Source organism: Chenopodium quinoa, unplaced genomic scaffold (assembly GCF_001683475.1).
Source record: "Chenopodium quinoa cultivar QQ74 unplaced genomic scaffold, ASM168347v1, whole genome shotgun sequence".
NCBI classification, from domain to species: domain Eukaryota; kingdom Viridiplantae; phylum Streptophyta; class Magnoliopsida; order Caryophyllales; family Amaranthaceae; genus Chenopodium; species Chenopodium quinoa.
The window spans coordinates 1,739,488-1,765,112 of record NW_018742817.1 but is presented as its reverse complement, the minus strand read 5'-3'; the positions used below and the strand labels follow the sequence as shown (position 1 = coordinate 1,765,112).

The 25,625-nt window shown below is 36.4% G+C and overlaps 2 protein-coding genes across 2 annotated transcripts; one reads left to right on the top strand and one right to left on the bottom strand.

Annotated features, from left to right (window-relative positions):
* Positions 1–12,906: 12,906 nt before the first annotated feature.
* Positions 12,907–15,175, top strand: LOC110725938 (uncharacterized GPI-anchored protein At3g06035-like). The gene is made up of 2 exons (XM_021905407.1): positions 12,907–13,142; positions 14,494–15,175. The coding sequence occupies exons 1-2, from the start codon at positions 13,061–13,063 to the stop codon at positions 14,994–14,996; spliced, it is 585 nt and encodes a 194-aa protein (XP_021761099.1). The 5' UTR covers positions 12,907–13,060; the 3' UTR covers positions 14,997–15,175.
* A 330-nt stretch (positions 15,176–15,505) lies between these two features.
* On the bottom strand, positions 15,506–22,544 carry LOC110725937 (peroxisomal adenine nucleotide carrier 1-like). The gene is made up of 5 exons (XM_021905406.1): positions 22,161–22,544; positions 17,813–18,044; positions 16,538–16,684; positions 16,276–16,427; positions 15,506–16,148 (listed from the first exon to the last, which is right to left on the bottom strand). The coding sequence occupies exons 1-5, from the start codon at positions 22,301–22,303 to the stop codon at positions 15,869–15,871; spliced, it is 954 nt and encodes a 317-aa protein (XP_021761098.1). The 5' UTR covers positions 22,304–22,544; the 3' UTR covers positions 15,506–15,868.
* Between the last annotated feature and the right edge of the window lie 3,081 nt (positions 22,545–25,625).

Here is a 25,625-nt window from a genome sequence, read left to right as displayed (position 1 = left end):
TCAAAGTGGCCGAGAAACATTTGCACCAGGTAGCATCATCTACACTTTGCAAGTACATCAGGTTTCTGTACGAGGTGATACGCTTTTCTGGGTTGCCCATACCATCATAGGCTCCCACAAGCACACTCTTCACCTTCGGCGGCTGAGAAGAAGTTAAAATATCTTGCGAAAACGGAGGCGGCTTATCTCCCAAAGTCAGCAGGCGCATCTGCCAATCAATTGGCTGAGGCTGAATGGACGGTCCAGCCAAGTAGGGAGCCTGGCCGTACGTCTGCCCGTATGGCCCATATTGTCCGAAGACTTGAGGATTTGGCTGCATCAACCCATTGAACCCCTGGGGAGGTTGATGTTGGAGTGATTGAACTGGAATAAGAGTTGGAGTGCGGACGAATGAAGTAAGGGTTGGAGTACGGACGACTTGGCTTCGGCTTGAGATGGCCGTGTTGGTATGTTAGGAGAGAGAATGATTTGAAAAATCATCCGGCATAGTTGGGGTTGAGGCCGTGTCCGAGTAGGCGGCACGTTCCCGCTGCTTATGCCGGAGGTAATCTCTAGCGTCCTTCCATCGTCTAGACGGCTCAGGCTCCTCTCTTCGAGGCTGCTTACCCCTCCCCCCAGCCGACTGTGTTTTTGCCAACAGATCAGAGAAATTTGTCCGTGGTACCATTGGGGATCTTCCAGTCGGCCTACGAAAGGGAGTGTTTCTAGCGTCCGTTGCATGGGCCGCTTTGCTGTGCGCTTTCTTTGGAGACCTCTTTTCCTCTCTCCTGGGCGGCTGCCTAGAAGTAGAGGCTCCATTGCTCTTAAACTCCTTCAGAGAGGCTGCGGTAACAGGAGGGTCATCGGCTTCTTGAAATGTGGCTATCAACGGATCGCTGGTACGGATTGTAGGGATTATATCCTCTACATGTCCGTCCTCGCCCGGATTAGGTGTCTGACCGTCTATCGCCATAACGTACGAGTATCCCCACAGACGGCGTCAAATGTTTCGGGTGTTTTTTGGATTTCTTTGGATACTGGTCACGCTCTCCTGGCAACGAGACGGTCTAACCTGCAAAACAACAAATATTCCGGTTGTCGGAATATTCGCCTCCGACGATCAAGTTAGTGATCGGAAACGGAAAAGGCTAGAGAGAGAAAGTAGAGAGAAGTTAGAGCTTTTAATGCTCTTTTTTGTTGTAATGTCTCAATCCACCCCTCCCATCATAAATGATTGGGGTATTTATAGGGATGGGAATCGTGCCCCATTCTAGGGTTTGTACCCTAGAATTGCATGACGTGATTGGCTGCGCAATCAGTGAATGCCACGTGTCATTTTTGGGGCGCCGCTTTGCGGCTTTCAGTGATATCTCTCGGGATTTGGGCCCTGACGTTATTAGGCCTCTTTTGCGTGCTGATTTCAGGGGATTACATGCCCTGACCACGTGGCATATTCCTATAACGACACGTGTCACCCTCTAACTGGGTCACATGTCGCTACATGATCGGCCTGGACCTTTGAGTGTGCTTAAGCTAGTCGCGGGGCATCTTCTCACAGTGACACGTGTCACCCTATAACTGGGCCACGTGTCACTACGGGACTGGTCTACGTATACGGAGTATTTTTACCCTCAACAGGCCAGAATACAAATTGGACTATGCTTTAACTAAACATTAGGACTGATCCGTTGACTATTTTTGTGAACTGAGTTTGATTGAACATAAGCACTCCCGGGATTAAATACTTAACCCAACCAATAGTGGCGGTGAAAGGTTGTTCATCATCGGGTTTGATTTCAGGAAGAAATTTTTAGGTGTCTACAAAATGTCATATCAAAAATAAAAAACACTATCTCATTATCTAGCCAAAAATTAAAGTAAGGCTTGTAGATTTTTAATTTTAATAGTTAAAAATTATCAATTAAAACTCTTAGAAATTTTTTATTTTAAATATAAATTGTATATATATATATATATATGAAAATCCAAATTCGAGGTTGGGGCGAATTCGGTTTTCTTCAGGTGTCGTTCTGCTTCACTCTGCTCTAAGGGTATAGCAGCCGTCATTCGAAACAAGTTTCTCACTCACAAGTCGTATCTTCGCTCCTCCGCTGTGTCTGTGCTCCCCCTGTGGGTTGGGGGTCGCGTCCTTCGAAAATCCGAATTCGAGGTTGGGGCGAATTCGGTTTTCTCTGTTGCCTTGTCGCGTGAGAAACTTGTTTCGAACTGCCCCTTTTTTCAATTTTTTAAGGAAATAAGGGACCGGCAGCTGCTATATTTGGTTACCCCCAAGTCTTATTATAGTTATATGGTCCCCTTACACCATTCCCCTCCTATAGTCGTGCCTGTGTTAAGGCACGCTAAGGCATAAAAGGAGCCCATTTTCAAACAACCTTGGGTAATATATATATATATATATATATCAATTTGAATATGTATATTTAAAATAAAAAATTTCCTCATTAAAGCTTTAAAGTGTTATCACATATCAGTAGTTAAAGGCTGGTCTCGAGACCTCGTAAATATTTATGGTCCCTCGTTCAAAAATGAACATTTACTATAACAAAAATCAACATTTTCTAATTAAACAAATTTTACAATAAATTTGTATTTCTCAATAATTAAATGTTTATTTTCATGCAGTATGATGTAACTTTTTAATAAATAAATATTCATTTATATATTAGATGTATATATTTTTTTCCCACTGAACATTACTAAATGAACATTTATTTGCACGAAAGTGTACAAAATAACATGTGCACTTTTTATTGCATAAATGTTAAACAATAACATTAACAAGACTATGAAATGATATGTGTATTTTTTACAACTGAAATGTTCAGTTATATAACATTAGATGCACAATCTTTTTTTTAGTTTCATAGTCTCTTTATTTTATTTTTAATATTATAAATGTTCAATTACTAAATGTTCATGTTTTAATAACTGTTCATTTTTTTCAAATAAATGTTCATTCTTTTTCTTGTAAACGTTCATTTTTTTCTATTAAATAAACTTAAACAAGGAATATAATACTTACAATCAACCGTAAAGAAGGGATAAAAAAATATACAAAATTATTCAAAAAAAAATACATTGAATCAAAAAAGCAATAAATTAACTTACATTGATTAAATAATGAAGGAAGAATTGCAGATGAACAATCAGTAGCAAGCTCCATTGTTATCCATAAACAAAAAAAATCGAAAATCTTGAATATGTAGAAAAATTCAACACCAGATTCCAAAAAAAAAACGAATATGAACAATGAGAGAGAAAATATTGTAAAAACCAGAAGAGAGAGAAAGTTTGAATTAAATGAAAACAAAATACTTTATATACTCAACAAAGGAAACAAATATTGTTAGAAAATAATAATGGAGACTTTTTTTTTTTGACATTGGATATTGGAGATATTAGCTGAAAAAGAAAGCAACATCGTTTAGAGGAAGGATCAGCCAAATAAGAGTGGGCTCCATATTATGAATGTTCATTTTTATATATTGCAATGTTCAATTATTAAATGTTCATTTTTTTCTAGTAAATGTTCATTTTGTTTCCAACAAATGTTCATTGTTATAGTGCGGGACCAGCTTCCAGCTTCCTAGGGCTAGTCTCGAGACTAAGGGAAAATTTGCGATCACATATCCTCTAATATCTCTTTAGGAGGCTTAGTTAAAGTTTAACAAGCATTTTACAATGTTATAGACTTATAGTTCAACTAATTTTTTTTTTCACAAATGTGTTGGGAGGTCAAGCCCCTGTAAGCCTAACAAAAGGTCCACCCCTATCCAAACTAAATTATTTAAGTTAATTATGTAAAATTTTGTATAAAAAAAAGTTAATCATGTAAAACTTTGATTACTTAAAATAGAACCAATGAAGACAAAACACTTGTCTAATTACCTATTTTACTCACCAACCCCTCTCAATAGGTCATTTGAGCAGATTTTGTCAAAGCTGGAATTATATTGAGAATAATGATAGTTGGGATATTTTGAGCGGATCAATTAAAGTTGGAATTATTCCATCAGTTTTTCCTATTTCAAAATAAAAGTTACTCTCATTTCAACAAAAAGAAGGTGAAGAGAACAAAAATTAACAAGGGCGTTGGATTAGAGAACTAAAAATGAAAATATTAATTTAATATGAACATTAAGACCGAGCGATCTGTGCTTTGGTCCAACATTCTCAAATTAATACTTCCTCTGTTCTTTTTTATTTGACCTATTTCTTTTATCACGCTTGCCAATGCAAAACTTTAACGGTTAATAACTTTAATTCTCCATAATTTTAAAAAAAATATATATAAGTTATACTCCCTCCGTGTTTTTTTAAGTGTTTGACCGACACATAGTTTTAGGCAATTTAATTGACTTAAATAAAATAAGAGGTAAGTGGGGGTAGTTGAAGTTTTAAAAAATTGTAAAAGAAAGATAATGGGGTTAACAGTTTATTGAAAAGTAATGAATGTGAGAGGAAAGATATAATAAAAAAATTAGTAGTGAGTTTGGGTGGGGACCATGAGAGGAGAGAGATATAATATTTTAATGTAGCTTTTTGCCAAAAAAGGAAGTGTAACACTAATTAAAACACGACCGGATTTGGTAAGTGTAACACTTATTAAAACAGAGTAAAGCACAAATACGGTCCCTAAACTTTTGTATTTGTGCATTTATGGTCCTTAACTTTTGTATGTGCATTTTTGGTCCCTCAACCACCATATTTGGTGTTTCTGACCAAAAGTTTAGGGACCTTGCTTAGTCAGCAAAAGTTTAGGGACCATGAGTCAGCAAAAGTAAGCAATCAGCAGCCCAAAACTTCAGGGACGATGACTAAGCAAAAAGTTTAGGGACTTCCACCATTAATGCAACAACAATACACAGAAAATGTGCACGAATGTTTTCACTATTAAAAAAACTAGCCGTTAACAATTCAAAACAACTTTATAAATTACAGAATATCTCCAAAAAATTGATGTTCATCTTCAAAAAAATCTGGCTTTTCAAATAAACTGCTTACACTGCATCAGGAACTCCAGTCAAGGTACCTACAAAACAAAAATGTAAATTTGAAATTTATGTTCATTGGTGAAATAATTTAATTTTTTTTTTTGGTTTTTGTAGGATGTCTTCTTATAGTAGAGTTTCTAGTGGTAATGGAAGGAGGTGTCACTGTGGCTTACCTCTAGCAAGAACAAGGTCCTGGACTAAAGATAATCCAGGCAGGAGATTTGTAACATGCCCAGATTATGATGCTGAGACCAACAGAATAGGTTGCAAGTATTTTAATTGGACTGATGATGAAGATCAGACAGAATGGCAGAGGCAGGTCATCTTAGGGCTACTTGAAGACAAAAGGATGTTGTGTAATAAAGTGCAAGATCTGAAGAAGAGGGTTACTGAAGCAAACACAGTTGCAAGAAAGTTGAAGTCAGATTGTGTTATGTTGAAAATGAAAAAATCAAGGGTTTCTATATGTTTTAAGTGTGAATTGTGGGTTATTTTTGCACTTGCTACATGTGTACTTGCTTGTTTTGTTATTAGGAAGTAGGCTATCTAAATGTAATTTTTTTTACTAATGACTGTTATTATTATGAAATTATAAATAAAAAGAAATGAGGTTACCTCATTTGCTCTTGTTTCTATTTTGAACTTGCTTTGTCCTAGCTAAGTTCTGCAGTGACTGTGTTGTTATTGTGTGTGATGATTGAGATGGTGCTTCTGGTTGTGTTTGTGACATAGTATATTCCTGGGAGAAGGAATATATGGTTTGCTCCCCTGCATAATCAGAGTAAAATGCAGCTCCTCTTCTAAAAGTTGTTGGATTTGGTTGATTAATTGGCTGAAACAAGTGACATGAAAAGTAATTAATTAGAGTAATATAATGCATAAACATAAATCAACTTAAGGCAATAACAAAAACTTACAGTTGCTTGTCTTTGATAACCATTAGGATAGGTGTATACACCCACACCTCTGTTGTGCATTGGGACTGTAGGAGTAGCTTCAGTAGGTTCAGTTGTGTGGGCAGAAGCTGTGTTAGAACCATTGAAGTTATCCCTTAGTACATTTCTACATGTTGCTTTGTTGTGGCCTGGAACCCCACACAAGCTACATGTTATTTTTCCTCCTTTCTTCCTTAGCTTCCCAGACTCAGTAACTTCACCAGCAGAGGCCCTTCTCTTTGTCTTAGGTCTGTTGTGCACCTTTTTCAGCTCTGGAGCAGTCACAATGTTCTCTGAAGTAGGCCATTCTTGTGGACCATTTAGAGGCTCAAGTAGGTGATCATAAGCCTTGGCATATGTGTGCTTTTTGAAAAAATCATTCACATATTGCTCTGATTAGTCCACTTTGTTCCAAATGGCCACCACAGCATGTTTGCATGGTATCCCACTAACTTGCCATGCAATACAGGAGCATGTTCTGTCTGACATATTAACAACATACTTAGTTTGAGTTGCCCCATCCCTCACTCCATAGCAAAAACCTCCATCCTAGAATGCATTCCAACCCCTTGCCCATATCTTATGCTTCTCTAGTTGTTGTTGGATTCTAGGACATAAACTGAGATCCCTTTCCTTGATCATGTCTCTTTTCTTGTGTAATCTGTCCATTAAGCTCTTTCTAATGTCTTCTAGCATGCTGATGATAGGCTTATGTCTCCATTTCAGTATATATGCATTAAAAACTCCACTCATATTGTTGTCTACACTGTCACAACAAGACATAGGTGTGTAGAATGCCCTACACCAAATCTTATAATTTCTTTTCAACAAATCCTCAACAGCATCATTTGAAAGGTCCCTCATTACTTGTAATTTAGCCAGAAAATAATTCTCAGTTGTGGACTTTGCAATTATCCAAAATTGCTTTCTAAACTCCAAGCTACCACCAAACACACCCCTAAAGTTGCAATACACATGTCTTGCACATACCCTGCTCTCAGCCTGTGGAAAAACCTCTGCAATTGCAGCAAGAAAGCCCTTTTGTTGATCTGACATAAATGTATAGCCTGCCCCTTCTCCTGTTCCCAAATCAGCATCAAGTAGGTGTAAGAACCAACTCCAAGTTTCAGTGCTTTCAACACCTACTACAACCCATGCTAAGAGGAACATTTTGTTGTTCCCATCCCTACCTACTGCAACCAATAATTGCCCCCCATAAGGACCCTTCAAAAAGCATCCATCAAGTGATATAAAAGGCCTGCATCCACCTAAAAATCCTTTCCTCAAAACAAATGTATATCCTGTCAAAAACAGTCGCATTTAACTTGAGCTTCACTGTATTCCCCCTATTGCTTCTTAAAATCTAAGCTGCATACCTAGGTAGCAATCCATATTGCTCCTTGTACTCACCCACAATTAGAGATTGCCCTCTTCACCTAGCCCTATGAGCCAAGTACCTACTGATCCTAATGCCCCAATCTAACCATACAGTCTCCATGAGATCATGTAACCTCATGTAAGGGTTGACTTTGAACTGTGTGTTATACTGCTTTGCAATCCAAGAGGCTGACATTTTCTTTACCTTAGAGGATCTTCCACAAGTATGTTTACCAACATAAGATTTGACACAAAACTTTGTTTTATTTTTATCCCAAGAGGCCCAAATTCTCCATGGACACCCTTTGTCCTTGTGCTCACAAACTGCCCCTACCCTCATTTTATCATTCTTATGAAAAGGTATGTTTCTGCATTGTTCAATGGAATGATTTTTGATGGCCTATTTAAAACTGGATGGGTTATCAAATTTCTGCCCAGGATAAAAGACTTGGGATTGGGGTTTTTCACTTTCCAAGATCTTAACACTTGACTTAACATATTTGTTGGAAGGTGGAGCAACTAAAAAACCACAGTCACTGTCATCATCATCTTCATCAGGGCTATCTATCTCATCAAACCCTTCAAAGTCACTCCCAATTTCTCCCAAACCATTAAATGCAGCTACCTTTCTCAACATCTCCAACTCATCCTCATAAGAAACCACATTTTTTTTTGTCATTGGCTATCTCACACCTTGCTTGCACACACTCCTCATCATCCACATCAGTCCCTTCAGTGTCATAATCTATATCAGCTTGGTCATGCCTAGGAATATTCTCCTGTTCATGCAAATTCACTCCTTCACTTGACCTCTCAGCATGCTCATCATCTTCCCCAATGTCTGTTGTTAACAAACTCATAAAACTACCCATTCTCCCTAAATTCTGAAATAAAGGATTGATATGTTCCTGATGCTCTGCATATATGTGAATGAGCTTGTATTGTAGAAGTAAACTCAAGAAAGGATCACATATATTTTTATCAAAACCTAGGTACCTAATCCCTGAGTTAAAATCTTTCCTAGGATCTAAGAAATGGACCTTAACAATATCATCATATACCAGACCATCTATTAACTTCTTGACATAGTCAGCATCCACAGTTGCAAGTATATCCTCAAACACATTTATTTTTCCCCCCAAGTAAAATGATTCACATCCAATTTGCCACTGACCACCATGATGTATAATCAAGCAAGATTTTAATTCCATAATCTGACAAAAGAATGGACAGCTTTTAGCAATGGCAATTCAACTAAGTACACAACTTTCTTTAGTACCATGTGATCACACACATGAACATGAATGTCATCAATTAAACCAAACATACATTTAAAGCTAAATGCAAAATAGATTAAGGTTTAAGTAAACAGAATAAAAGCATTCATTTTCATTAATATAATCATCATAATTGTCATTACAAAATACCCTACATTATGCTTCATTGAATTACATACAACTACATCATCCTAGATCACTAAATGAAGCCTAATCTGATTAAGTAAGATCATACAATGTCATAGCAGTGACATACCCAAAAAATACCATCATGAATGTCATATTCAACCTACATACATACATTAAGCTATGACAATGTCAAAAGACTACCTAAACCATCTATTAACAACACAAAAACCAGCTGATACCATAAGCAAAAAACTACCTACCCTACCACCCCACCTACTACCCCACCTACAACATTATAATCCTCCTTGAATAGAAGTGGAAAGCCATCGAAGTACACTGTCATGTCCTTCTCAATCCACGCAAAGAAGTCCCTCCCAAAGTTGTAGAGAATGTCATTCAGAACCCAATCCCTCAACTCATTCCTATGGTGAATGCGGTATGGGAGGTAGGGTGCAATGTGCCTTAGTGTAGGGAATAAATTTCAAGCGTTAATCCCCTAGCTTGAACTCCACTGTGATCATACACTAAAGTACGGTGGCGTCCAAAAGGGAAAGAAGATAGAGCAAAAGAGTCGCCAACAAGTTTTAGGAACTTGTAAACCGTTCACAGAGTGAAGGTTACACCCCTTAACGATCCAAGAGATCGTCAACTCCATAAGGTCTTGAACCAAATAAGGGTTCGGGGATGAAGGTACAAATCCAACCTAAAAGAGATTGAACTTGCCCTAATAATAGGCCTCTACTTTATTCTGATCGTATTCATGTGCGCTTTTTGACTAACATGCAATCAATAGGATTAACCCTAAACCTGTTTATCTATGTTGGTTGAATATTAATGCACAAATAAATCTATTATTGGTGATCACTTGAATTATAATCATATTAACCCTAAACAAGATTATTATTTATCTTATTAAGCGTGATTACAAGCACAAATTCCCTTTAAGCATGCATAAAGGCGTGATCAAGCAATAACAATAAATATCAAGCAACATAATAATAATAAATATCATGACAATAAAATTATAAGCATCATCAAGATAACAATAATCATAAAAATAATAATCATAATAATAATCGTCATAAATAAAATAATAATCATCAAAATAATAATAATAATAATAATAATAATAATAATAATAATAATAATAATAATAATAATAATAATATTCATAATCATCATCCTGAATTATAATCATTATAACCATAATCATGTTCATGTTAATATTAAAGCATAATAATAGCCAGATCTTAGGCATGATACTAACAAGATTAATAACAAATACTAGCATGTCACTAAGCAGTAAAAATCAAATCTTTAACCCTAACATGATACTAATAATCATAAGTATTAGGAATAACATAGGAAGCATCGTAACAATCATATTTAATATTAAATTTACCCTAGACATGATACTAGGAATATCATAATAACAATTTAAACATGATTTCTACATCATAATATCAATAAAACCCATTTAAGTACTTACTTTGATGCCTCGTACCTCTTTCTAATAACAAAATACACACGTTAGTAACTTCAAGGAAAATAATAAAACAAACAATTAAATTAGATAATTGAAATAGAGATTTGGGACCAAGCCCTCAGAAATTAAACCTTTCACGTCTAGGACAAATATGGCTAGGTGTTTCTAGATCTTGTGAATGCGGAATTTTGTATTTAAAGAGCAAGTTTAGAAAAGAGAGAGAGAGAGAGAAAGAAAGAGATGGATTAGAATGCGAGAATTGATGATTGTGAATGAAAACTGGTTGTAGGTGAATGAAAACGGAGTTTTTAATACATTATTTATAGAGAAAATCATCCAAAAAGATAAAATTAACAAAACAGAGCATTAGCGCAACTGAAATAGAGCTGGTGCCAACGCCAGCTTATTGGCGCCAGGCGCCAACATTAGCGCCATGCGCCAATGCTAGCGCCAGGCGCCAAGCCTAGCGCCAGGCGCCAATGTCTGGCGTTAGGCGCTAGTCCTGTTTATGACGCGTTTTCTAAAATCAGATAAATTTTGCCGTACAGGAGGATAAAATGGTATCTTTTCCTCAAAAATGCTCTTTGAATTTAATTAAAACTCTAAAAAGTCAACAAAAGTCAATTTATCAATGCTAATTGAATTAGGAATGAAAAGAACCTTCTAGAAGAACCTAGAAGACTAAAACCATTCCTAATTGCATTAGGAATGATAAATCATATTAGGCCCTCCCCTAGATCATTGGGCCGCATATAAGGCTCAAACCGGGCCTAGTTTAGTAAATTGGCCATAACTTCCTCAATATTCATCGGAATCGGGCTTATAATATATCGTTGGAAAGCTCTTTTCAAGCCCCATCCAACTACACCATTATTGGACCCATATCATGGACCAACCAAACTAGATTGGCTGTTTTCTTAAAATAAGTTTTCAAAAACAGAGAGAAGAGAAAAGAAATTAAAACTATCCGCAACACTAGACTTTCCACACTTTCGCTTCATTCGATTATGATTCGACGTGAAAGGTACTCATTACTGGGTTTGGTTTTGGGGAGACACAAATGGGTGTCTACACTCAGGGTCCACCATAGTCGCCACTTCCAGCATACCCTCTCAACACTGATCTGGTCCACCCAATGGAGTTTGGGGAACACATGCATCACAAGAACATCCTGGGTTGCCATCAGTGGGTGAGCATCTTCCAAAGCCTCCATACCTAGGTTATTAGGTGAACACGTCTATTAGATTGGCCGTTTTATGTGATCACATTAAAAAACAGAGCATACAAAACCCTAATCTTTACTGTAAAACCCTTACTCAACAAAAATCACACAAAACAACAACTAATTTCATGCGATTGTAGAGAATAACAAAGTGAAGCATAATTTAAGTAGATCAACACAAAAAAAAAATCAAAATTTTCATCATTTTCATCAAACCCTCACTCTCTTACGAACACACAAACAGGGTATGCTTCATATTACAAAAAGAAATTGAAATAGGGGATGAACTAACCTCTAGCTGATGTCAAAGACTCGAGTTTTGCTTTCTTATGCGACGATGATTCTCCAAATTCCCACTCAGACATACCAATGGAGCTCGTATTTTTTTACTACTGTTTGAGATGAAGATGAATGACCCTTCACCTCTTCTAGAATATATAAAGAAGCTTTTATCCCGCCAAAGGATGAATTTGCATAGGGAATAGAAATCGAAACGCTGAGTTTTGATTAACAGGAATTCAATTGGGCTACGTGGCTTCTTTAAGTCCCTTAACTTTTCTTCATCATGACTACTGCCAACTCACAATTAAATAATATTTTTAACAAAAATATCTGGAAAAAAAAGGAAAAAAAAAAATTTTGCTGACTCATGGTCCTTAAACTTTTGCTGACTAAGCAAGGTCCCTAAACTTTTGGTCAGAAACACCAAATATGGTGGTTGAGGGACCAAAAATGCACATACAAAAGTTGAGGGACCAAAAGTGCACAAATACTAAAGTTTAGGGACCGTATTTGTGCTATACTCTATTAAAACGCGGAGGGAGTATATGATGATTACAAAGACTAGAATAGACCCGGTCTACAATAACTTATTGTAGACCCAACCTTCTTGTATACCATACGAATGTGATTATATCATACGAGATGTGATTATATTACTACAAAAGTGGTTATATCATTTTGAAACTGTTATGTAAATGTATAACTCAAAAAGTGAATTTATCATTATAAAAAGTATTAAATAGTAAATTACATCATTTAAAACATGATTTTTAAAATTTTTCATCCTAAAGATAATTATATAATCTCATTAAATGGTTTAATATGAGATTATATAATTCAAAATATGACTCACGAAAAGATAATTATATCATCTAAAAAAGTGATTATATCATCCAGAATGTGATTATATTATTTGAAAGTGTCAAATTTTGAGTCTACAATAATTTATTGTAGACCGGGTCCATACAAGACCAATTGGATTATGATAGTACTTATTGAGACGAATTCAAAATGATCGAACATAAATATATTTTTTCTTACATATTATTCACAAAACACGGTAAAAGGAGGGGTGATGAATAGTGTAAAAGTCAAAATGGGTTAAGTAAAAAAAGAACGGAGGAAGTACTGTGTACCATTTTAGAAAATGTTTTAAATGTATATCTAACGCGGCAGCAACATTTGTTAGCAACATCCTTATAAAAAAAATAGGGTCGGTGGACAAACTGTTAACATGTCCAAATCTGAACAAACAAGACCAACAAACACTGAAATCACAACTACACGCACTCTCTTGTTCCAAGTTAATCATCTGCTGCACAATTTCACTGCTCACTTGCTCTTGCTGTCCGACCACAATGGCATCCTTCAACAACACCACTTTCCTGCTCTTTCTGTTTCTAGCCATTGTCTTAATTAACCACCAAGTTAGATCTGATGGTATTAATTTCTTTCTCAAACATGTCTTTTTAGTTAATTAATCTTCTGCTTTAGTGACTTCCTTTAATGGGTAGCTCTTGCTTTCTGTGTTTTTTCATTGCTTGATTGTTTTTTCAGATCTGAATTTGAATTTCTGTTTGATCTTGCTTACTGATCTTATGCTACATCCTTAATAATTTAGTTGTCGCATTGCTAGTTCAAATTATACTGCAGCGGTACCTGTTTTATCGAATTAATGGAGAGAGAAGCAAAATGTTTAATATTCTTTCTGGGAGGTTGCTAATAAATTTGCAGAATTGTGCTTTGTTAATTGTGTTTATTAATCTTAAAGTTTTTTATCTGATAAGACTAGAAGGTGTGTTACAAAAAGGGTAATCATTACTAGTGAAAAATGAAAAATTGAAAATCCATTATTTTGAAAAATGTATTGTATTACAATTTGTGAGATGAACATATAGATATGTTTTTATTGGGTGGTAGTTTGTTTGAGACATTACCATTAAAAGCCAGGGGAGAGAGCATCAGTATCCTGATTCGATATCAGGGGCCGCGCATAATAGGGCCTATTTGTGAATGACTGAGTCTTTCTTCACATTGGTGTACGGTAAAACTAGGATTAGCTATGTAGTGGGGTTGCTTTTGCTGAGTTTTGGGATGATATGGTCGAATTATCTGTAGAATTCAGTCTTTTACAAGAGTTTGCGTTTCTGGAATTAGATGGAATAGCCTTATCTAAATTGGCATTTGTACTAAGATTATGTGAAAAGCTTGGGGTATAGAAGCTGCCCTGGGTTTTGTTAATAGCTCGTAACTGTAATTGTGTAGCCCGAATGCAACCTGGTGGAAAAACTTGTGTGAAAATTGCATTCACTCCTGACTCAAACGAAACACCATTGTGGTGGACTGGTGGTAGATATAAGTCGTTTTAGTACAACATAGTCCAGCCTCACTAAGAGTATTCAGATTTACACATCTGCTCCTATGGTTTTATATTAAGCAAAGAAATCTACAATCAAAAGCGTTCCATCCAGTGTGGTTAGCCTGGTGGCGTACATTCTAACAGAGCTGAGTGTGTATGCGCTTGGATTGTCTTAGTGGTATATAAACCTACATCTTCAGTCTGAGTCACCTTTTCTGGGTTTAATTGCATATATTTTGCGACTTCAAATTCATGATTGCTTGTTAATATTTATGTTTAAACAGCCAAACAAAGCTTAAAGATATTCTAGCTCAATTGATATTGTTATCTGGGCCATTTTCAAATTAGATCAATACTATTGCTCAACAACATGGTCTGCATTCTGATGATGTGTACATGCTTTCCGTTGGCTAATGATTTTCTTTACTTCAGATGAGGAAGACAGTCTTCTTCAAGGCATCAACAAGTATCGAACATCATTGAACTTAACAGCCTTCACAAAGAATGACAATGCAGAATGTCTTGCTGAGCAAATGGCTGACCAATTCAAGGACCAACCCTGTACAAACAGCACAGGGTCCAACACTGTACCAGGCACTGAGAACCAGTTTCCCAACTACCCAGACTTTCTGGCTCATTGCCATTTAAACATCAGCAACACCGCAGATGGCATGATAATGCCTGCCTGCGTACCAAACTTGGATCCAACCCTCGTGCTTTGGAATTTTACAAAGTCCCAGTATTCAGGTAACCTAAACGATACCAAGTATGTAGGAGCTGGTATTGCTTCCGAGGGTAATTGGATTGTTGTGGTTCTTACCACTAATTCTTCAGAAGGCAGCTTTGAAACCTACAAGGCTGCCGGTTTCATTTCTAGACCCAGTCACCTTTTCTACATGATTGTGTTTTTGATGGGTTGCTTCTTTTTGTTGTAAGCTACTTCGGACGGTTATACCATTTTATCATTCATTTTGCTTTTTTTTAATCCTGTCTTGAGACAGTTCTGTCATTTGAAAATGTGAATTTGAATACATCATGTACCTCATTTGTTGAAAAATTCAAAATTAACCTTATATACTTGAAGACCTTTCAGCAATGAAGAACAGGTTACACATTTTGTTAAAGCTTCTTTCTTTCATACTATTTTCATTATCGTCTAGTGGAAAACATCCCAAATCCATGGATATCGATACCTTGAGCTAGGTTTTGAATGCTCTTAACATTTACTCCCAAATCATTGGGCAAGATTATTTATTCGAATTCGTAGTCAATTACTTCAGCAAGTTAGTATCGAATTATATTGAGATATGTGTACTACATAATTTAAAAAAAAAATCCAAATCAGTTAGAAAATCATATAATCTAATACGGAGTAGCTAACAACTCACGAAACAACCCTGCTTACCCTGGCATTAAGTAAGCTATCAGCTAATTACGCCAACACTAAAATAAATTCCAAGACTTTATTTCCGGATCCACAAAATAAACGTTCAAACTGCAAGCAATAATAAGCTGTTTCACAGGGCCAAAAAGGAGTGCAATAATCACATATTTTCAAATCATTCCTACATATTTGGACTTTTTTTTTCCCCCGAGAAAACATATTTTGACCTTAGGGCTACAAAGAATCACATTCATAAATATTACAAGGATAAACTAAGAAATCATGCTGCTAGTATTGAGTTTAGGACCTGTAGAGGGAGCATTCACCGTCCACTGATCTCTTCTGCATTATTGACAAATTCTTCTAAGCTTCACAGCCTAAAGAAGTCTTTGTTATATACACAATAATTCCATCACAATAAACTCAAGCACTTTTCAATTTCGCATTAGTTGTCAATAGGTATCTCTTAAGAGCAAGCATCAGGACCCAAGTAGTCTTTGTGATCTTCTCCTTAATCATCAGAAGGAGGGCAGAGCTCAAAACAGTCTTCAAAATTTGGGCATGTAAACCCTTGTAAAATCCAAGAATTCCTTCATGTTTCCAGATGTTACAGAATATTCTTGAGATAGTTTTACTTTCTTTCTTTTGTGTATTTGGAAGCTTTTCTTCCTCTCTCTCTGCAGCCTGAATCACAACCTTACACCTGCACGACATTTCACATCAATCCAAATTACAATAATCATGACTATATGCTTTCTTTCATAAAAGGAAAGTATTCTTGTCTGTTGAAGTAGCAAACAAGAAAGAGGGGAAACAAAGGATATACCAACCTAATAGCCGGATAAGTCAAGCAGGTGGCAATAGTCTTTGAGAGAGCCCCCAACAAAAAGGCAGTGGAAGCAGAGAGAGCGTGTGGGGATGAGTCAGAATTTTTGTTTTTGGTTATCAGGAGTTTGTTTTTGAGCTGGTCAAAAACTGTGTACTGTCAATAAAGAAGAAGTCAGCTTTGTTAGCAGTTGATTGGAATATATGCCTGCTAAACTAAACATCTGCAACATAACAAGCATCAAACCAGGATTTGGAATTACATACCTGGATAGATGGATTCGCAGTCAATAGGAGAGAGATGCCAAGGCCATCAAAAGCACCACTCCAATTCCCTTCAGTAAGGGTCTTCCAGAACCCTTTTGCCTTTCCAAACTCGCTAGTTTGCATCTTGGATGATGCTGTATCCAAAGGCTGTCAACTCAAGGCAAAGCCATGGGCATGAGACCATATTCCAAGCAAGATTCTTATATAAATTAGCAGATCCATTTACTTCAGAACTATAGACACGCTGGCCTTGGCAAACTTACCGTCCCAAGAACTTCACACTTGGTATTTTATGGTATCTAAATTAATAATACATTTTAGTCAAAGTCAATGATTGATACACATCCTCAGTTTCATAATAATTACGACACCATTTAGTGTTGCACTATCCATATACCAAGTTTTCCACAAGATTTTATTGAAAGCAATTGTTTCGTATTATCAAGTAAAATGTTCTTGAGTTCGTTTCATTGTAAATTTTTATAATGGCGAGCGTGCTAGTCAATTCAAAGTAATAAAATATCTTTTTGAAACATAGGAAGTATTATTGGGACCCTTTACCTATCTCCATCCCAAGAGCCTTATTTCTATCTCCATCTTAAAAGCAACTTTGCTTCATTTTTTTGCCCATCTTGTATCCTTTTTTTTTCCAATTTCTAAAATTGACACCAATTCTTGATCATGCCAAGCTAAGTGCTAACCTTTTATACCTGGTGATCTCTCTCTCACTCTCTCTCTCTCTCTCTCTCTCTCTCACACACACACACACACACACAGGTCACACACACTCACACACACACACAACCAAAAAAAATATAAAGCAAGAAGTTGATAATTCACTAACGCTTTGTTTGGATAGCAAACAAGGAAAGAAAGGAAGGGGTATAGGAGGAAGGGAAGGGGAAAGAAAAGGAGGGGGAGGTGAGCTCTATTTTCCCTCCAAATCTCTCTAATTTTAGAGGCATTATGCTTATTAAAGAGAGAGGGAAAATGGATCCCTCCCTCTCCTTTCTCTTCCTTCCCCCAATCCTTTACCCAAATAAGAGAGTTTGTCACCCCTCCCTTTCTTTTCCTTCCATTTCCTTCTATCCAAACAAAGTGTTATAGAGAGACATGTGATTACAGTTATTTTCATGAAAACCAAAAATAAAAATCTTCAGTCAGGATTATCAAGTGTGTGAAACTCAAGAAGTTGGCAGCTTAAAACATGTAACCGAGATATATCCATGCAATATTCAGAGTTACTATTAACAAGGGATAAGAGCAACTAACAACCTGTGTAATGACGACAGTTAAAGCCCCAGCAGCAGCAGCGACAATCAGATTTGCTTTTGTGCCCATTGACTTGAAATTACTTTTCTTCAGGTAAAGCCTCTTTAAAAAGCTGTACCCATAGAAATAAATAAACTGTTGTATAACAGATTGAAAGTTCTTTGTCCCTAAACCCTGATATAATGAAAGAACTTGACCATTACGAATAGCTTCCCATAAAACATCGGAAAGGTGCCTGCAAAAATACAACAGCATAAGTAAATTTTTGGAGGCTGCATAATATAAGCAAAGGAAAAATGGGCCATTATGGTCTTTTTCTTTTTTAAAAAAAAAATTAAATAAAATTGTAACAGGAGCTCTCTTTGAGATATTAGCCAGAAACACTGCACAAAAGACTGCCAACACCAAAAGGCAATGTAACGAACTTATTTTCAGAATGCGATGGGAAAACAATAAATCCTGTAAAGGTCTAGCAAAAGGATAGATATTGCGGTTCTTGTTTGAGTAAGTTGCAGAACAAAAGGCATGATAAAACGTTTCAAGAAAGGTCAAACATCGTACAAAAATTTCAAAGAGACAAGACAGAATTCCAATATTTTACATTTCTACTCCTATCAATGATCGAAGCGCAAATTGAGTTCTTAAAGGTAAAGATACAAATTAGACCAAGCACAATACTCCTTAAATCTCATTTCATACTCCTATGGCCGCTGATGCTGCTTGGTGTAATTTAACCCTTTTAATATCTTCATCATCCTAACTTTTAATTCTACGGTATGCTCTTCATGCTAAATACATAAAATGAAAACCACCCTCAGTCAATTATCATTCAATTTATTCTCAATAACTGGTACCATGTTCAAAACATTGTACATCACCTTTGATTTTGAAAGTTAACACTAAAGTGCACTTCCTCCAGTTTTCTGCGATTTGTAGGTTTTTCACAACTTAATGAAAAAATATATGACTGTTCAACACCAGCCTAAGATATCGCCACGCATCAATAGGAAACTTATTCGTTTTAACACCTTTCTTTAATTTCATCCAGAACTTTATTCAATCTAACACCTTTCTTTAATTTCATCCTCTTTCTTCTCCATTCCATACCTCGAATTTTTTGCACGTAGCCTATAAATATTTCCTAACTAGGTAGAAATCTATAATTGATATCTCCCGCCTAAAATAAATGCAATAAATTCACTTAGCACTCTTGATCCAAGAAAGGGAATAAAGTAGTGTTGACACACCATAAACTAGTGTGAGCACAAGCAAAATCATGAGAAAGAAATGTTAAACTATTTTGAGACATACAAAAAGTGAAACCTTTACACTTATTATGAGACATACAAAAGGTGAAAGCTTTGCGGCTGTTCCATTCAGCCCTCCTCATGATGACACTCTATATGAGTTGCAATTTCCTTTACTTAAAAGTGAGTTGCCTTTATGATATAAGCTAGATCTGATGTTTACACAGCCTTGAAAAGTCTAGCTATGCATAACTGAATGCCTAAACACTCCTCAGCTCCTCTTGATTTCATGAACATTTATTACCTTTTAATTTCTTACTCAAAGTTAGTACTATAGAAACTCTTCAATAATATTGAGTAATATCAAATCAAATTGGCTCATTGATATGCACTATTTGCATTGATTAACATTTATCATCCTGTTTTCAAAAGTTACAATGTTTTTCAATAATTAAATTTGGTTACTGCTTAGTAGTTGAAAAGTTTTTTTTTTTAAAATATTTATTTTATACATATTTTTTTATTTTATAGCTCGGTCATGCCTGCATGCCATAACATAAGTTAAACCAAATTTAATTTTGATTAAGGAAAATCAATGAAGCAAACCTTTCCTTCAATTTATCAAGGCTCACTTAAGAGTCTATAACTTCCAAAGCCCTCTCAAATGTTTTCCAAGGGACAGAGCAGCATTGTCGCAAGAAAATTGCGAGGAATCAATATTTAGGGGAAGGGCATATTAGTCATAGTCTATTAGTATTTAGTAGTAGCTTGGGGAATAAGTTAGAGTTTGTTATGGGAGTATTTCTATAAATTGGCCTCATTTAGAAGAATAATCATCATGTTGAATATTGTCGAGGTAATGTTATTGGGAGAGAGTGAGCCCCTCGAAAGCTCATATTAGGAGACAATCCACCTCTCGATAGTGGAATTATCATCCAATTTAGTAAATCATCTTCTTCATCTTAATTTCTGCCATTAATAGTGCTGTAATCAAGCTAAATTGGATGAAGAAATTAATGGCAGAAATTAAGATGAAGAAGATGATTATAGCATTAAGATGAGAACTACAACTAAATTGGATGATAATTCCACTTTCGAGAGGTGGATTCTCTCCTAATATGAGCTTTCGAGAGGCTCACTCTCTCCCAATAACATTACATCAACAATATTCAACATGATGATTATTCCTCCTAATGAGGCCTATTTATAGAAAAACTCCCATAACAAACTCTAACTTATTCCCCAAGCTACTACTAATAGACGATGACTAATATGCCCTTCCCCTAAATATTGATTCCTTGCAAAAATGTCCTCTACTTGTATCATCTTACATGCCCCTTTTCTATCTACCTCCTCTCTATGTCTCCCATAACATCCAACCCCTATCTAGTTTATTTACCATGACAACAACTTAAATCTACAAAGAGCAATCAAATTTAGGAAAGTGCAAGGAAGGGTGGAGGAAAGAACTTGCTAGTGCTGGTAAGTCAGCAAGATGCAAGTGGATGGATTTGAAGAATTAAGAGGTATGCAATAGTCAACATCTAAAAAATTAAAAAGACTATAATAAGCAATTCATACTAGTTTGTCAATAGCTAATAATTGACAAATGGAATATTCTCAACATAAACTAAAGCATATACATTACATATGAAACTTGACAGCTTATAATTTGGGGCAATAATACATTTGAAACAAGCAGACAAATAATATCTATTTTCATTTTATATTTTTTAATTTCATAGCTCGGGTCTTGCCATAACATTAGTTAAACCAAAGTAAATTTTACTCAAGGACAATAAATGCATCAAGCCTTTCCTTCAATTTATCAAGGCTCACTTAACTAAAGAATCTATAACATCCCAAGCCCTCCCAAAAGTTGTCCAGGGACAAAGCAGCATTCTCGCAAGAAAATATCCTCTACTTTTATCATCTTCCAGCCCCTTTTCTCTCTACCTCCTCTCTATGTCTCCCATAACATCCAACCCCTATCTAGTTTATGGATTTGAAGAATTAAGAAGTATGGAATAGTCAAGATCTAAAAATTTAAAAAGACTATGATAAGCAATGCATACTAGTTTGCCAATGGCTAATAATTGACAAATGGAATATTCTCAAAATAAACTAAATCATATGAAGTATACATTACACATGAAATTTGACAGCTTATAGTTCAGGGCAATAATACATTTGAAACAAGCAGACAAATACAATAAAAAATAGGGGGGAAAAGCTAAGAATATTGAATATTACGAGGACTTTGAAATCTTTGATCAGTTCAAGAATCACCACGACAAATGAAGAAATCATAACGGAACGCTAGATAAATCCTTCCGGTTTCCCAACATTATCACTATACAGCAGCCCCATAAACACTTTCTACACCATTAGCTCCTTTCAAATGTCGACTTACTAACCTTGTGTGACTGTCACTCCACAATTATTGACCTCAATCGCATTGAAATTGAATCGAAAGGGAAATTTAGACCATAAACAATGCATTATACCAATCAGCAAACTAGAGCACTATTCTAAAACTCCACTTCATCTAGTTGCTCATCCTCAACTTTTCATGAAAATTAATAAAATAATCATGAATAAAAAACATGCAATCATAAGCATTTGATTATCAATTTTCAATTTAATCTAATGAATCTACCTTTTCAAACAAAGGTAGAACTTTTCTACATATGAACATGATCTACAATATATAAACAAAGAAATATTACGTAAAAGCCTAGATCTCCAAACTCCCAACAACACAAAAATCTGAACAGTTATATACACTAACAATACAACTTAAGCAACTTTTATATCTTCAATCAGAACGAATTTAAGCAAAACAGCTCAGATTAAACCAATATTAAACGCCCAAATTCAATAAATTACAAATATTAAATACATGCATGATTCTTAATTTCTTATACTAAAATTCAACATAATCACACAATTATTAAGATCAGAGAGTCAAAATCAAAACTTTAACATAAAATTAACAAATAAACTTCAACATCATCTCAAGAACTTCCATTAAATTAAAAACCCATCAAAATTATATTTAAAAAAAAAAGTAGGACCCATCAAAGAGAGAGAAAATTGAAAACCTGTATCTTTGCTGATGATGAGAACGAGCTTCAGCTTGATACTTAGTTTTACAAGTATCTAAAGGGTACAAAACGGTGGTGCTAACAAGAGCTCCAATGGCTCCAGAAGTCGCCTCTGTTAATGATTCGAAATCCAAAGCCATTGATATAATTATAATTATCTCTCAAACTATAAAAAAATAACCCAGATTTATTTGAAATCTATGATTATTGAAGAAAAAGAGTTAACCCCCAAAACCCAATTATTGGAAAATTGGGGAGGTTTGTATGATGAATGATTTTTGTTCGGTGAAGAACAGTGAATAAATTGTCATGAATATTTGTGCAGTACTCGTAATTTAGAACATGTAATGAATTGTGAGTTTAATACCCACCTACCCTGTTCTTCTCATTAACTTTGGTTTTAATTTGGATTTGGTTTCTTTTTTTAAGATTTGTGGGTCCTAAATTGTTTGGCATGGAAGCTGGCTGATGGGCATCTTTCAGATATTTTGGGCTTGGAGGCTGGCTAGTCGAGGCCGCAAAAGGGCTTGATTGCTAGTCTAGGTATCCAAAGGGTCGTTTTTGCTAATACCGTTTTTATACACAAGTAAAGATGGCAATGGGTTGGGACTGCTCGGCCTGTAAAATGCTCGGCCTTGCTAAAGACAGCCCGGCCCGATATTGTTAAGGCTAGGTCGTGTGTTGGGCCAAGACTTAGTATTTTGTGATGTAGGACCACTTTGATACCAACTGTCACGGTCCGAGAATTTGATACCTGATCGGTGTGGTGCACGCTCGTTTATGTATGATGAAGGTGCAAGCCAAGTATTCAAATGGATTATAGCAAGTAGCAACACAAATAAAAAGGCGTCTTAGAAGCACTCTTGTCTATTGGCAATAAAGTAAGAACAAGGGACAGGAATTAAAGAATTTTTACAAGGTGGGCCCGAGGTTTGACTTTCTCTCTTCTCCATGGTTCTTCGATTATGATCGCGTTTTTTCATCAAGCTTGATCTCCGATGGCTAAGAAAAAGAAGCAGAACACTCTTACACCTCAAATAGTACAGCTGAAGACTGTTCATGAACCCTTTGATACGATTTTGCGGAATTTGCAAAAATTCAGGCACTTCTTTTATTCTAAGTCCAACTCATGAAGTTGATGAGTTGTTTACTCCGGCGCCGGGACTGGTTAATCCAGCTTGTGGTCCTATTCCCCGAAGTGATGCTAAGACTATTGCAATGTTTTTTTTTATTATACTTCTACGCCGGCAGCTTCAGCTTCAGCTTCCAATAGGACGGTACCTAGGGTTTTGGGGTTTACTGTTCCATTGGATTCTGGAGCTGGTGGTCATCGATCTAAGCCCACTGTTCCCGATCCTCATTCTCCATCTCCCCCGAAGCAGAATGCACACAAAGATGGTGAAGATCGACCTGGTCCATTCACTGGTAAGCTGACTGTTAAAGGAGCTACTTTGTCCTATGTTGACCCGATGGTTCAAGATGGGAAACCGATTGCTCAATTGCAGGACTCTGAGCTTAGTGAAGGTAATAAAAAGTGGTCTAATGCTTTAGTGTTTTATGTGGTTGGATTTTATCCTATAGTTGCTGCTGTTCATCGTTTTATAACTCAACAATGGAGCAGTGTGTAGAAACCAGACATTTTCTGGCATGATGATGGGTACTTTATCATTTATCTTAGTTTGGTTGATGATAAGGATACTATACTTTGTTCTGGTCCACATATGTTTCTTGGAAAACCAGCAATTGTTAAACCATGGAGCCCTAAATTTGATTTTAGTGCAGAAATTATGAGAACTATCCTTTAGTGGGTTAAGTTCCCTAACCTGCCACTAAATTGCTGGGGACCTGATACTTTTAGCCGTATTGGTAGTCTGTTTGGAGTGCCAATTTGTGCTGATGAATGCACAACTAGGCAGCTTAGAGTATCTTTTGCTAGGGTCCTAATTGAAATTGATGTTACTAAGCATATGCCTAAATCTGTTTTCGTTGAGAGCCCTTTAAGGGAAATGTTGGAGCTTAAGGTAGTGTATGAATGGATCCCACCCTATTTCTCTAAGTGCAATAAGGTTGTCCATGACTACTCTCTCAAACCTATGCCTGTTGCTACTAATCAGACTCAGCCTAAGCAACCAGCTGTTCCCGCAGCACCTTCAAAACAATAGCAAGTTTAGGTTCCTAAGCCCAATTAAGCTCCTGCTGCTCCTGATGTTGCTGCTTCTTCAGATATTTCTGTTCATGGGCAGTTTATTATCACACCAAATGTTACCATTACCCAAAACAACTCAGATGAGGGATGGAGAATAGTTGGAAGGACGGCAAAGAATCAACATACAAGAGTTAATAAGCCAGCTACTACTTAAAATGCTTTTGTTGCTTTTATTGCAAATGAAACAGAGGGTGCTGGTGGTTTTACTATCTCCTTGGGTATTAACTCTAATAACATTTATTTTAAGAATGTTATTAGAGTTAATACCACTCGTGAATAGCCCTTCGCACGCGGGTTTTACTATCTCCTATGGTTTTACTATTTCCTTGGGTATTAACTCTAATAACATTCTTAAATTTGTTTTAAGAATGTTATTAAAGTTAACACTATTTTTAGAATTAATTTTTGTTTTAAGAATTCTAATAACATCTGTTTCGGGGGCTTTTGTCCCTTGGGAGAGTTACCACACTAAGATTGGATTCAGCAAAGGGCGCCTGTACCTGCAAAGCAAACGGACCGCCGGATGGTCGGTGGTCCGCCTCTGAAGATTAAGTTAGTAAGTATTCGGAGTAAAACATGCGGAAATAAAGTTATCTGCTCGGATTCCAAGCTCAGGTAAGGTGTTGTCTGTTTCTTGAAAATGACAGCTTTGTAATAAATGTGAAAGTGACGTGTTGTCTCGTATTTAGTATCTTTCTGTCATAAATGTAGGAACTGTCCCTATTTATAGGGTCTTTTTGATAAGTGTGCCCTCCCTAGGATCTGGTGACTTAGGGATTAGGTCACACCGTAAAACGGCGCCTCAAGGTTTGGGCCCTTGAAGGCCGCCATTCTAGAGGCAATGCCTGAGTGACACGTGTCACTGAGCCCAAAAGGCTTTTGGGCATCTCTTAGGGTGACTCGTGTCGCCCTCTTAATGGTCCATGCTGGATCATCAATCATCTCAGAACGGAGGAATGTCTGCCTACCACGTGTCACTATCTCAAAGGTCCAGGTGGCACCTCTACCAATGACACGTGGCGGCTTCTGATTGGGTCACCTGGCCGGGTAAAAATACCCAAATCATTTTCCCCTCACAGGGGTCACGTGCATTGCACATGACACCTATGACAAGTGTCAACATCAGACTGGCCGAATTTTCAAATTATTTTGGAGGGAAAAATTAGGGTTTACCCCTTCTATAAATAGAAGGGTTTAACCCCCCCTTTTGCTTTCACACATTTGCGAATCTTGGAGAATCTCTGGACTTTTAACTT